The 13,717-nt window shown below is 43.9% G+C and overlaps 2 protein-coding genes across 3 annotated transcripts in view; both read left to right on the forward strand.

Annotated features, from left to right (window-relative positions):
• LOC310706835 (lipase member M-like) overlaps positions 1 to 13,717 on the forward strand; it is a 31,905-nt gene that overhangs the window by 14,904 nt on the left and 3,284 nt on the right. Inside the window, exons 2-8 of one of the 2 annotated variants that reach the window (XM_083503175.1) lie at positions 822 to 926; positions 2,063 to 2,180; positions 3,080 to 3,278; positions 5,490 to 5,599; positions 6,942 to 7,081; positions 8,121 to 8,270; positions 12,380 to 12,451. In XM_083503175.1, coding sequence (XP_083359301.1) covers positions 822 to 926; positions 2,063 to 2,180; positions 3,080 to 3,278; positions 5,490 to 5,599; positions 6,942 to 7,081; positions 8,121 to 8,270; positions 12,380 to 12,451 — 894 coding nt within the window. Of the gene's footprint in view, positions 1 to 819; positions 927 to 2,062; positions 2,181 to 3,079; positions 3,279 to 5,489; positions 5,600 to 6,941; positions 7,082 to 8,120; positions 8,271 to 12,379; positions 12,452 to 13,717 lie in introns of those variants that run through there. The other variant, XM_083503174.1, reaches the window with a different exon arrangement.
• LOC310706823 (lipase member M-like) overlaps positions 1 to 13,717 on the forward strand; it is a 79,880-nt gene that overhangs the window by 14,797 nt on the left and 51,366 nt on the right. The window lies entirely within an intron of this gene.

Consider the following 13,717-nt stretch of genomic DNA (forward strand, 5'->3'; position numbering starts at 1 on the left):
CCGGGCACCCGAGTGGCTAACTACACTGCTGCCTCTGACCAGTCCCTGTAGGTAGAACATGCTGCAACTCAGGCATGTGTTTTATTTAGTTAGTTCGTAAAATCTAAGTACTGCTTGTTTATATAGAAAAACTTCAAAACGGTTTGCTAAAAAATATTTTTTAAAATAAAATTATCCCCCCAAAATTACACCATAATTTAAAACATATAGAAAGTAAAAACTACAGTGAAATAAACTGAAACTCATACAAATTTTCTAAAAATCTGGGTAGGCTTGTCTAAATAAGAATGTATTCAGCAGGCGCTGAAAGGAACACGTTGAAGGCATCTGCCTAATATCAAGTGGCAGGGAATTCCAAAGTGTTGGCACTGCCACACGGAAAGATTGAGTTCTTACAGATGTGTGGGTATTATGTGGATATTATGTGAAGTGGTCAAGTAGGCACATGTGGCATAAGGTGATATCGTAAGTAAACTGGTGCCTTTAGGCACTGTGGCTTCAGATCCCTGGAATCATCTTCTCCTTGAATGGAAGCATGCGTCAACATTTCTATATATTTAGATGTTGGCTGAAAACTTTTATCCTCCAATTAGTCTGCTCAGGTTCTGCAATGTTGCATTCGTGTTTTTAATACTGTTTTATCATTTGCACAAGGTTTAAAAGGTTTTTTTGATTTTTTGTATGGTACTAAGGTATTCTTTGAATGTAGAGCAGTTCATATATTTTGGAATAAATTATTAAAGTGTATCTATTTTGTCAGCATTACTTGTGAAGTGATAGCTGTGAGATTTCCTCACCCTGTCTTGTTTTCTCCACAGAAGATGTGGTGGCTTGTTGCCATCGCTTGCCTAATACAAGCAACTGGAGGCTCAGAAGAATTGAGTAGGAAGAGAAGAGATGCAAATCCTGAGGTTCACATGAATGTCGTAAGCTACATAATCTTTTTACCAATGTTATCACAGAGGCAGGCCTGAGATGGGCCTGGAATGCAGATCTGAGGGAGCCGAAAAGCAGCACTTGTTCCTTCTCTCTTCCTTCCCCCAGTCTAGAACAGGGATAGCCAACAAGGTGCCTCAAGCTGCTGTTGTGGCGCTCCAGTTCCCATGAGCCTCAGCCTGCATGGCCAAAGGTCAGGGCCTAATGGGAGTTCTAGCCCAACAACATCCACAGGGCACAGTGTTGGAAATCCCAGATTTAGAACATCAAAAGCATAACTATTGATTAATGGGGTGGGGATATGCAATTAGGAGCAATGACAAACAACCCATTGGGGAATGCGGAACTTTTCCTTGAAGTGATACTGAGGAGCCTGGGAAACACGAAGCAATGCTGCTTCCAGTTTCCCTCCTACTGTCATGAACTCTGTGCAGACTTCTTGGCAGAGTGGCTCAAAGGGGGGAGGAAGAACTGGACAAGAGAGTGGGGAGGGGGTTGATCTTTGGGAGTAGCCCAGTGGCCTGAGAGGTGCAGATCCTTCAAGTGTCCCTATTTTTCAGAAACAGTCCAGGATTTACAGAACCTGTCCCAATTTCTGATTTGATCCCAGAATGCCCCACTTTTACTTAGGACATCCCTGTTTCCATTGGAGTAATGTTGGAGGGTATGGAATAAGATGTCTCTATTTCCATCAGAGAAACATTGGAGGGTATGGAGGTGCTGAGCTGGATGCTGGAGAAGGGCTGAGTGGGTAGTCATGAGAATGCCCTGCTTCAACGCTGTCAGTGCCCAAGAAGAGCTGCCTGACTTGGCTTCCTGCTACTGAAGCATTTCTCGCTTCTGAGGACGTGCCTGAGTCTTAATCAGACAGGATGTGATGTGGCTGAAGCAGTGTGAGCATACCCAGCCCGCTTGCTTGCCCAGTTCCATAGCTCAGGGTGGCTGCTGCAGAAATGCCTATGTTGATTCCTAGGGCGGCTTCTGTCAATCCAGGATGTCCCAGCTAAATTGGGACACTTGAGGAGTAGGTCTACCAGGATTCACCCAAGGTGGTCTCCTCTCTGGCAGACAGATTAAAACATTATGAATTAAAACATCTCAGCAATTTATTTTATTTCTTTTTCAGAGTGAGCTGATCTGTTACAAAGGATACCCCAGTGAAGAGTATGAAGTCTTAACAGATGATGGCTATTATTTGACAATAAACAGAATACCTTTTGGAAGAAAAAATCTTACAGTCAGAGGTATCTGGTATATATTTATATTTTAACAAATCCTAAGTCTATGAAAGTGGTATAAGAAAAGCCTTAATCGCTAAACCAGTGCCGTGTTTTGAAAATACTAAAGCTTTACTTAAGCTATCAAAGCCTCAGTCAAGCCCAGAAGCAACTGGTCCCAGAAGGCCATTGCATGACCCATAGAGCCCCACAAAAGCATTCAGAATCACAGGTGGGCTGAAACTGAAGGGGCGGAAGGGCAGGAAAACCAGCTCCACTCCTCGTGTCAAAAGCCGATTTAGGGGGGCGCCACAGGTTCACACACAGTGTGTGCCAAGCCAAAAGGGTGCTTCGGGGGCGCTGCAGCTATGATGAACAACAGAAGGTGAGAGGTGGGAGGCACCACTGAAATTTAAAAGTCCAAAATCTGCCACTGCAACTGTCCTATGTTGAGCAGGAAGGCCTGAAGGGGGCTTATAAGTGCTTTCAGCTGAATGCAGTTCCAAGCCTCTCTGTAAGTGAGAAGCAGCCCGCTTGGTCAGAATCACATGGAAGCATCCCCATAGAAGCACATGGAAAGGTATTGAGCAGAGCATGCTTTCAAGGTCGCTTCAAACCTTCCAGGAAAGTCAGTGGTGGGGTGCGCATCCCTAGTGCATGTGGGGGCTTTGGGAGCAGGGCTGTTGGCTGCACACACGCCTGTTTCAGTGTTCACATGTTCTTTTGAATGCTTGAATAGGGCTTTCCTAAGAAGCCTCTTCTACAGTCAAGGCTCCGATTCATGTGCCTAACAAAGTTATTGACATAATGGACCGAAATATAAATGATGGTTTCCGAACATGAGAGATATTTCTTAAAATCATCTTTGTTATCATGGCATGGAAATTCTCATCTGCTTTGTTTTAAAATTTTCTTTTTTAAACTAGGTCCCAAGCCTGTTGTGTTACTGCAACATGGAATACTTGCAGAAGCTAGCTTCTGGGTCGAAAACATGGCCAACAACAGCTTCGGATTCATATTAGCAGACGCCGGCTATGATGTTTGGATGGGGAACAACAGAGGAACGAGCTGGTCTCAGAGACACCAGAATCTGTCAACTGACCAAGATGAATTTTGGGATTTCAGGTAGTTTGGATAGAAAAAAGTAACAATATCATAGCAATTGACGGTATTATCTTGCACATTAACTGTTAAATTATGAAGATAATAAATATTCATGAAATTTGCAAACACCTATTATTCACTCAGATTATTCACATTACAAAAGCAAGCATGGCTCATCTACCTGAGTAATGTCAACAGTGATTGGCAGTGCCTCTCCAGGGCGGATGTCAGAGATAAAACTAGGGACCTTATCCATGTAAATAATGGACTCCTACTATTGCACTACAGGCCCCATGCCACCAGTTATTCAGATATACACAAACTGATGATAAACATTCCATGAACTTTCAGATTATGCACCTATCATCTTCTCTAAAGAGATGCTGGTAGGTAGGCTACATACCAGAGGTAATGCTCAATGTGTGAGAAGAATTTTGTGTGTGTTGGGGGTAGTGGTGGCTATTAACCAGTGCAATGATATAATTCTGCTGAAACAATTAAGATATTCCCTGCCTTTTTGAAAGACTTTTTGACCACAAAGTCATGGAACTCTTCTCTCTTCTCATCCCAACCAGCAGCATCTACATGTTAGGCATGGGCTTTAGCGGGAGAGATTTGTACAGCATAAACTTATATCCAGCAAAATCAGAGTGCTGTTGTTGATCATAATCGTTAGTCCTCATTAGGGATGGAAGGATCTGTCTGTAGAAGTCTACAAGCTGGAGGTTTTTCACATCCTACAGATCTATGTGTGATTTTCTATGTCTGATGCCTGTTAGAAGTAAAACGTGGATCCCAAGACCCTCAAAATAAATTCTGAACAAAATTGGTGAAGCAGCAAAGAGTCTATTGAGTACAATGCGTTCATGCAAGAGCGGGTGTCCAAAGTAGGCACATCCCAAATTGGCAAGGTACAAGTTTATATTCTTTATACCTGAAGCACAGGTTTCCCTTGTTTCCTCATTGGCTGGATACATGCAAGGTTTATAGCCTATCATGACCACCTAGTTAACATACTAAAATCCCCACCTTTGTTGACATCTCCCATTACTCTAGTTCCAGCGACCACTACTCCTGTTTACCTTTCTCCTTATTTGGTCCACGTTTCTTATGGTTTTACACATTGACTCAAGCAATAAATCCACATCCCAACCACTAGTGGGTGTAACCGAGTCCCATATTAGTTGAAACGTACAGATAAATCGCATAACGGCTGCAAACAGCCCTATCTATAAGCCTCCTAACCACAAGCTGTTCTAAAAATACATGTAAGCAAGTTTCTGCTGTCTGCGGTCATCTAACCGTTGCAGCCTTGTGGCCTTTTGAAAAGGCAACATTTTTATTCCTCACAATGCCCCTTTCCCCTGATTCATATGTGAGGGCACCATTGTGGCTGGGTGAACCTGCTACTCCTAGTTAGGGATGGAAGGATCTGTCGGTTTTGGTTCTCTCAGTTTGTCGTTTTTCCCCAAACTTAAATTTGGTTCTCCACATATCTGCAGCAATATGAAAATTTTCTTTTTAACAAGTCTTCAGGAAAATTCATCAGTGCTTTACTGCAGATTTCTCTTGATATATTTTGGTGTGCACATTTTATCATGTCATTTTCACTAATTTTTATTCACAGTTTTGCATAATATGTGTATTTTTGCAAACTTTTGATTGGTTGGAGGATGGCATCACAACATATGGATTAATATGAATTTTGAAAGACGGCCGTGTTTCAGTTGTCATATTGTCTTAGAAAGTGCGAATTTGAAAAATTCAGGTTTCAGTGCAATCTGAATCAAATCCCTTCCCCTTCCCTCATCATACCCTTAATTTCAATAGGGTTACACTGAGCAGGACAGTAACTAAAAGCTATAGATCTCTACGCATGTTGGATTTCCACATACGTACTGTGGCCTGCACGATTCCAGAATGTGTGGAAAGAAGTAGTCTACATACTGAACATCTTCACATCCTACAGCCTGCTTTTATGTGTGATGGTTCTTCATGAGATTCATGTGTGAAGTGAAAAAACGGGGTGTGGGTGTGATGTTTAGTGATGTTCTATTGCTGGAAGCAACCGCTGCAAAATTAAAGTGGAGAATAGGGATGGTGGCGCCATCACCTGGTTCTGCACCCACATTTCAAGCAAAACCTTCCAGAAGGCAACTCTGGGTGAACATCTAGGAGTTCAGATGAAGAGGTGTCACTAATTTTGCCATAACATTTAAACCTTTTCTTCAGTTTCCATGAAATGGCCATCTATGATCTTCCAGCAATGATCAACTTCATTCTGAAGAAAACTGGGCAGAAGCAACTGTATTACGTAGGCTACTCTCAAGGCGCTACCATTGGTATGCTAAAGTGGACTGGTCCATTTTTGTCTCTTTCTCTTGTTCTCTCTCTTTCAAAGAAAATGTCCTATGTTCTGCCCTTCTGGATCCTGGAGCCAGCTGTAAGGATTCAAGTCTTGCCCCCAGCACTGGCAATGATTTTGTGAATCTGTCAGCACTGTTTTGCCTGCATTCCCTTCATGCTCTTGCTTGACTCACCTATAGGTTACATTGGACTCTTGAGGGAATATCGGGTGGATATGGTTTCTAGTAGACCAGGGATCAGAAATAACCACCCCCCAGGCTAGATGCATCACAGATCCAGTTTTCAATTGGCCTTTTGGGTCCCCCTGCCCTGCAACCATCAGCTATTCAGTGGGAATGAAAATAACCTGTTATGTTACAGAATAAAACCTTACAATAAGTCCCACAGTTATCGTGACAACTCTGACCCTGCTGCTCACACAGCTATGGTCCAGACCTTCCCAGTGTGAGGTCCATTTTAGGGCTTTACAGTAACAAGGCAAACAGAGCTCAGTGCTTGTCCCATATAACTTAGATTATATTACAGTTGCTGTGTAGTGATACCTTTAAAAAAATGCCTATATGACCTGAAGTTTAGAATAGGTATCAGCAGGGCTCTTTTCTCAGCCAGAACGTACCGGAACTCAGTTCCAGCACCTCTCAGGTGGGCGCCATTGCCATTGTAAGAGAACTCATGGTGAGTTCTGACACCTTCTGACACCTTTCCCTCCAGAAAAATAACACTGGATATAAGGATGTTGTTATGTAGTTTTGGGTAGTTCCAGGGGCAGAGTTCATTGTAAATCTGTTCATTCACCTAATGAGTATATCTGTAAAAGAGAAACTTTTAAAGAATTACCTACATTACTTTACTGGCAACTGGCTTCAACCTAAAGTGAAGAGGGGTGAGGGTTGGGTTTTTCCACTCTTCACTGCCCCTCAGTTTCCTAACAGCAGCTCCAGTGTCCATATAAGGCAGATATAGGGAACCTGTGGTCATCTAGACGCTGTTGGACTCCAACTCCCATCAGCCAGGAATGATGGGAGTTGTGTTGCAGCAACATCAGGGGGACCACAGGTTCTCCTCTGCTATAGGGCCAGGGAGCAGAGGTGGATCTCATTTCAGTGGTGCCCTGTGAAATGCCAAAATTCAATGCCTTTAATTATAGTAGCAGAGCCCCCAAGGATCTGCACCTAGTGTGACCAAGCCGGTTGTGCTACCCTAAGTCTGCCTCTGCAGGGAGTACCCTTTAAACTGGTGAATGAATTTCTTAACATGGTTATCAGCAGCTCCAAACGCCCACTGTGTTTTTCTCGTTCGCCCTCCTCTCCCTTTCAGGTTTCATCGCATTTTCAGTCATACCAGAACTGTCTCAGAAAGTCAACATGTTTTTTGCCCTGGCTCCTGTGATTTCTCTTCAGCATGCAACAAGCCCTTTGTTGAAAATAAGCCCCATGTTTCCTGAATACTCATCCAAGGTACCCGTCAATCACTATTTTATGACCGCAGAAATCAAGAATTTGCAAATGGAAACTCAACCCCCCTTTCAAAATTTGCTCATCTCCAAATTATGGTTCTCTGGACAAGTAATATGTACAAAAAAATGCATAAACCAGGGTAAAATATTCATATACAGTAAATAGTGAAAATAACGTACAAAATGCATTATAATAGGGAAAATTGCTCTGCAAAAATTATGTGTGCTCGGCAACATTGCATACAAAAATGTGCATTGCTCAGAAATTTTCATGCAGACTTGTTTTTGTTTTTTTTTAAATCACAAACTTGATGTGGGAATTATGCAGAACTGAGCTTAAGCATGGGAGAATGAGAAACGGAGAAAAATGAAATAGACGAGCCTATCCACACCCACTGGCAGAGGAAGGGGTGTGTGGGGAGAGCGCACCAGTCCAGGCACCATCGAGGAGGGGGCTACAATCGTGGTCACCCCCGGACACATGCCACGCACCCCCCACCATACCAGGGCCTACGCCCCCGTGAGCAATGCGTCAAGCCCACTGGACGTGCACCATGCCCCTGCGGGCGGTGCATCACACCCCCCGGGCTCATGCCATGCCCCCACGGGGCTCACACCATGCCCCCACAAGTGACCTGCCACGCCCCTGGGATGCGCGCCAGCCACTCCCCCACCTACTCTCTAACCCTGGTGCCCGAGCATGCAGCTTTGTCACTGTCCACACCCCCAACCTTCCTGCACTGAACTGGAAGGTCTGAAGGGGACTTTTAAGTAGATTTGGTTGGACAGGCTTACAAACCTCCCTGTAACTGGATCTGGGTGTTATCAGCGAATGTGGGAAGGTTGGAGATGGAGCAGGTGCAGCTGGCACATGCAGGCACACTGAGGGCACATGGTCACCACATGGTTTCCTCCTCCTGGTCTCCGATTTAAACCTTTTAGGAGGTGCAGCCAGGGAGAAGGAATTCCCTAGAGGCATGTAGCTAATTTTGCCACTTTATGAAAGCTTCATTATATGTAAGGTCTTTATATCTTTACAGAGCATGCTTGCCAGAGGAGAATTTGTTTTGACTCGCAAGCCTGTGAGAGACTTTATGCAGAAATTATGCCGCGCTTCTTTTATGCAGAAATTATGTGTGCGCCTCATGTTCACTATTTCGGGTGGATTCAATGCAACAAATCTAAATATGGTATGTAGATGTGTGAAGAAGGCATAGTAGTTGATTACTGGTGTCAGAGCTGCTTCCAGATCCTAGCTCACAGAGGATCATGTTAGCCAGCGGTCACTTGTAAAAGTCTTTTATTGAGTTACAGTTTCCATTCTCAAGCTGCTGCGCGCAGCTCTACGTCTTAAGGGTCAGACCGGCGTTCAGACGTGTCACTGCTTCTCTGAGTTCTCCTATCTGCTGTTCGGCCGTCATCTTGTCTGCCGTTCGTGAGCTGAGTCGTAGGCACCCTCCTTCTCCTCTGTCCGCGAGGCTGTAGATGCCCACAACGGGAGACGGAGCTTACTGTCAGAGCTGCTTCCAGATCCTAGCTCACAGAGGATCACGCTAGCCAGCGGTCACTTGTAAAAGTCTTTTATTGAGTTACAGTTTCCATTCTCAAGCTGCTGCGCGCAGCTCTACGCCAGTCTGACCCTTAAGACGTAGAGCTGCGCGCAGCAGCTTGAGAATGGAAACTGTAACTCAATAAAAGACTTTTACAAGTGACCGCTGGCTAGCGTGATCCTCTGTGAGCTAGGATCTGGAAGCAGCTCTGACGACTGGTTTAGCTATATGTTCTACTTTTCACAAGCTTTCATTTTTGAGGCAAAAAGCTTCCAAAGGGAGCAAAAATTCCATGGCTAATTGAAATCGTGGTTAGAGTCAGATGAAAATGCTTTACACACTGGAAAAGTCCTGTTGAACAGAAATAATAATAATAATAATAATAATAATAATAATAATAATAATAATAATAGTAATTTATTACTTACACCCCGCCCAACTCTGGGCGGCTTCCAACAGGATAGTAAAAACACAATAAAACATCAAACATTAAAAACTTCCCTAAACAAGGCTGACCAGATGTCTTCTAAAAGTCAGATAGTTGTTTATTTCCTTGACATCTGATGGGAGGGCATTCCACAGGGCGGGCGCTACTACCGAGATGGCCCTCCGCCTGGTTCCCTGCAATTACTCTTCTTGCAGTGAGGGAACCGCCAGAATGCCCTCGGTGCTGGATCTCAATGTCCAGGCAGAACGATTGTGGTGGAGACGTTCTTTCAGGTATACTGGCCTGAGGCCATTTAGAGATTTAAAGATCAGCACCAACACTTTGAAGTGGGCTTGGAAACATAAGAGGACTTACTCCTGAGTACATACGCCTAGAATTGCACCATTACACCACAATCCTATGCAGGCCTACTCAGAAGCAAGTCTCACTGACTTCAATGGAACTTACTTTCTGGAAAACGTGTACAGCATTGCAGCCTTCATGGGTTGGCATGTTTGCATATGCCCAGATTGCACATGATATGATTTCAGATCAGAATGTGTTTTCAATGAAACAAATCTGTGCACATTTTTTGTTCTTCCCCTTCTTCTTCTTTTTCTTCTTCTTGGAAATAATATTTATTAAATTTTCCATTTTAAACCAATTAAAACCACATTAAAACATTCCAAATTACAATTAATCATAAAAAGCCAAATACAAATGCTGAATTATCTATCTTTTTGAGTGTCGTCCCATGCTCTGAAGTTCGCCGAGTGCTGATCAACCAATGTAGCGTTGCATTTCATAATTCTTCAGTGAACCACTCCAATGTTAATCCTTCTGTCTTTTATTTATTTTTATTCCTTCAGCCACTGGTCTGTTCAACTTTCGCTTTTATAAATCTGTGTGGAATCTTCCTTGTTGAAATCCATATTATATTTCTGCTCTCAAGGGCCGTAATATTCCAAGTCTCAAACAAAGAGACACCAGCAGCCCTTGGCAACTCTCCTGGGTTCCCCTCTATGCGTTCGCAGCATCTTTTTGCAAGCTGATATTTCTGCCAGATCTTAACAACTCAGTCCAGGATTTTTCCCACTGAAGGTAGCTGCCAAGTCCACACTCAGACCTCATATAAACAAATCAAAGCGGCTACCAAATGCTTTTCCAAACCAGCTGTTTTTTAAGTAGTAGCCTTTCTGGGGGAGGTTTTACCAAATATAACTGGGAATACAGATATCAAGAAATAGAACATTAAAGGCTTACCTCCCCCTGGGACTATATAATTACCGGTAATCCATATGCTGATTCAACAAGCTGGTCAGATTTAGCAAAGTTACTTTCAGTTCTCTGTGGCTGCTTGCAGATTTTAAACTGCGTCACTCCACTCCACCATAAATCTCAGGCAAAGTTCTTTGGTGTCTCTCCAGCTGTTTATGAAATGTTGCTTCTACGCTGATACAATAAATCAAACCGGGGCATCCTTTCATCCTCCTCTTAATTAACTCATAGTCCAGATTCCACACCATCCTTTTCATTTGTTAGGTTTAAAGTCTACTCACATATCCCAAGCAGTGTCTTAAGTTGTAGCAAAAGTCTTTCTCCAGATCTAATCCTTCTCAGTGGCTGGTTAAATTTGCAAGTTATTTTCTCTCCGCTAGTTCAAAGTAAGCCTGCTAAATAAGTCCGAATTTTATCTTTAAAAATAAGCAGGAGCCCTCTGCTCATGACGATGACATTCGGAGAGTTACCTAGGCGTGTGTGTTTTCCACTCAATGCCCTCTGCCCCCACAATCCCTCGGGATGGGTGTCAGATATTGGGCGACTGCGGCTGAATCTGCCTCCTCTACAAGCCTGGAGGAGTTTTGGGGAGGCTAATTACTCCCATATTCCCTCCCTTATCCGCACAAAAAGGCTCTGATGGGAAAAAACACACAGCTGTCAGCCAGTCATTTCTACTACACTTCAAACGTTTTCTGAAATCACTGGTGTTTGCCCAAATTCCTCATTCTCACTGAAACTGCATAGCTTCCTGCTCCAGTCCTTTTCTCATTGCAATGTGTCCCCTCTATTCCCCACTACCACCACAAGGTGGTGCTATCTCAGTCTTGGAAACCTGAGAGAAGCAGATGTGGAGCACCTCGGGTGACCATTGCTAAACATGAAAGGTGAGCAAATGGGATCCTAGAGAGATTAGAGTTCCTGGGTTTACAGCTCAGGGTTTGTCTAGACTGGAAACAAACCATGAACTTGTGTTTGCGTGACATGCTAAGCCAAACCATGGCTTAGCTCACAGCAGGGCAAGAGCAGGAGGACCCCGAGAGGAATACAGCAAAACTCCTTTCCAGGAATCTTCACACTTGGAACTAAGCCAAGGTTTTTAGCTTAGCATTTCATGTAAACCAATCCCCTAAGTACTATGCAAACACAAAATACCATACAACAAGAAATTCAGATATAATCAAAGGAGTAGCAGTATGACTGGGCTTTTAAAATACTTTAAGTCAGGGTCTTTTTTCAGCTGGAACTTACCGGCACCTCTTAGGTGGGCACTGTTGCCATTCTAAGAGAAAGAGGGAGGCGAACTCTTTTTCTAGAAAAAATGGCACTGCTTTTAATACTTTCAAAAGCACAGCATTGGGGTTGGACATTACCTTGACAAGCAGCCACTGACTGATCTGTCTTCTGTGATTTTTTCTCGACGCTTTTCAAAGCCAGCATTGCATCTTGCAGAAGCCAATTCCCAGCTGTTTTGTCTGTTCTGAATATGCCAACCAAAAGCTTCACTGGGTGGCTTCAGGTTCTTGAGATACAAGAGGGTGAAACCCCAAACCCTCTCCCTCTGCACCATGCATAATTGTATGCCAAGGGTCAGCAAAAGTTTTCAGCAGGGGGCCGGTCCACTGTCCCTCAGACCTTGTGGGGGGCCGGACTATATTTTTTTTGGGGGGGGGGGGAATGAATGAATTCCTATGCCCACAAATAACCCAGAGATGCATTTTAAATAAAAGCACACATTCTACTCATGTAAAAACACCAGGCAGGCCCCACATATAACCCAGCGGTGCATTTTAAATAAAAGGACACATTCTACTCATGTAAAAACACGCTGATTCCCGGACCGTCTGCAGGCCGGATTTAGAAGGCGATTGGGCCGGATCCGTCCCCTGGGCCTTAGTTTGCCTACCCATGTTGTATGCTATCCTACTCACCTTATTTCTAGACTAGTTACAGATGTAGTTTCCTTTGCCTGTTCCTCAGATTATTATTTTTAAAAATAAATTTTAAAAATGTGTTTGCTTTTCAAATCAAATGTTTTTCACAGAGTCGTGCAGATGTGTATACAGCTCATTATCCAGATGCAACATCATCTAAAAACTTTCTACACTGGAAACAGGTAGAGTTGTGCACTTTTAAGCGGATGTGGTGGTCAAGAGGGTTCTATGGTTCTATGGTCTGTCAAAAATTGCAAACTCATATTGACTGCATTTGTGTATTCAGACCCAGAAACCTCCCCCCTAAATAAATTCACACTGGCCTCAAATTTTGGTTTTGGTTTTTGGCAGAATTTAGGCCACAACTTTATTGATTGTGGTTCGAGGACCCGACCCCCGCAATGTGGAATGAATATGCAAGGACACGTGATATAAGGTTAATGGGCAAGAAAAGGCCACAACTTTATTGATTACAGCAGTGAAAAGGTATTGGCTTAGGCATTGGATGTCTAAAACAAGGGGGTTTATTCACCAGTAGGTGGAGCCTGTTGATGCTAATCCAACTATAGGCTCTCCCCTGATGTCACCGAGGGTCGTGCCATGGCCTCCCGCCAAGCAGGCATCGGACAGAGTACGCGACCGCCAGATTCCTTTAACGGAATACCCAAATACTGAAGGCATAGGCAATGGCCACACCTAGCACTTCGACACACCACAACACATTATTCCAATGCCTAACCTAACCACCAATACCACGAAAGTTGTGACGATTGCTACGAGGTAGGCGAAAAAACCAAAAAGCCAAATGCCAAATGGAAAAATTCCTGCCAGGCCCCCTGGTCAACCAGGGCGACCAACCTAAGGTCCATAGCAAGGCCAATGAACTAAGATCCTGAGCTCAAAGGGAGTGGAGGGTGGGTGACTCGCGATGAGACAAAGGAGAGAAGAATGAGGCCGAGGAGGAGCTGGTGCCGCAGCAAAAAGCTGCTGTAAACGCCCCCTCGGAGGCACCTGGTTGGGTGCCTGCCGAGGGGCGTGGGCGCCAGCCAGGTGAGAGGAGGAGGCAGGGGGCTAACGCCCCCTGCTAGGGGCGGAGCTCGGGCTCCCGCCCACAACCACTTCCCTCTCTTCCAGGGAGGAGAGTCTTTACAGAAAGTTAATGGTTGCATAGGTTCTGGTTCAACTAGCTCCCTGCCGTGCAGGTATAATAATAATAATAATAATAATAATAATAATAATAATAATAATAATAATTTATTATTTATACCCCGCCCATCTGGCTGGGTTTCCCCAGCCACTCTGGGAAGCATCCAACTGAATATTAAAAACGGTACATCATCAGACATTAAAAACTTCCCTAAAGAGGGCTGCCTTCAGTTGTCTTTTAAAAGTAAAATAGTTGTTTAGTACTATTAGCACTGACCCAGGGTTCCAGCATAGGTCAGCCA

This window comes from Podarcis liolepis (genome assembly GCF_965112155.1).
Source record: "Podarcis liolepis genome assembly, chromosome: 5".
Lineage (NCBI taxonomy): Eukaryota > Metazoa > Chordata > Lepidosauria > Squamata > Lacertidae > Podarcis > Podarcis liolepis.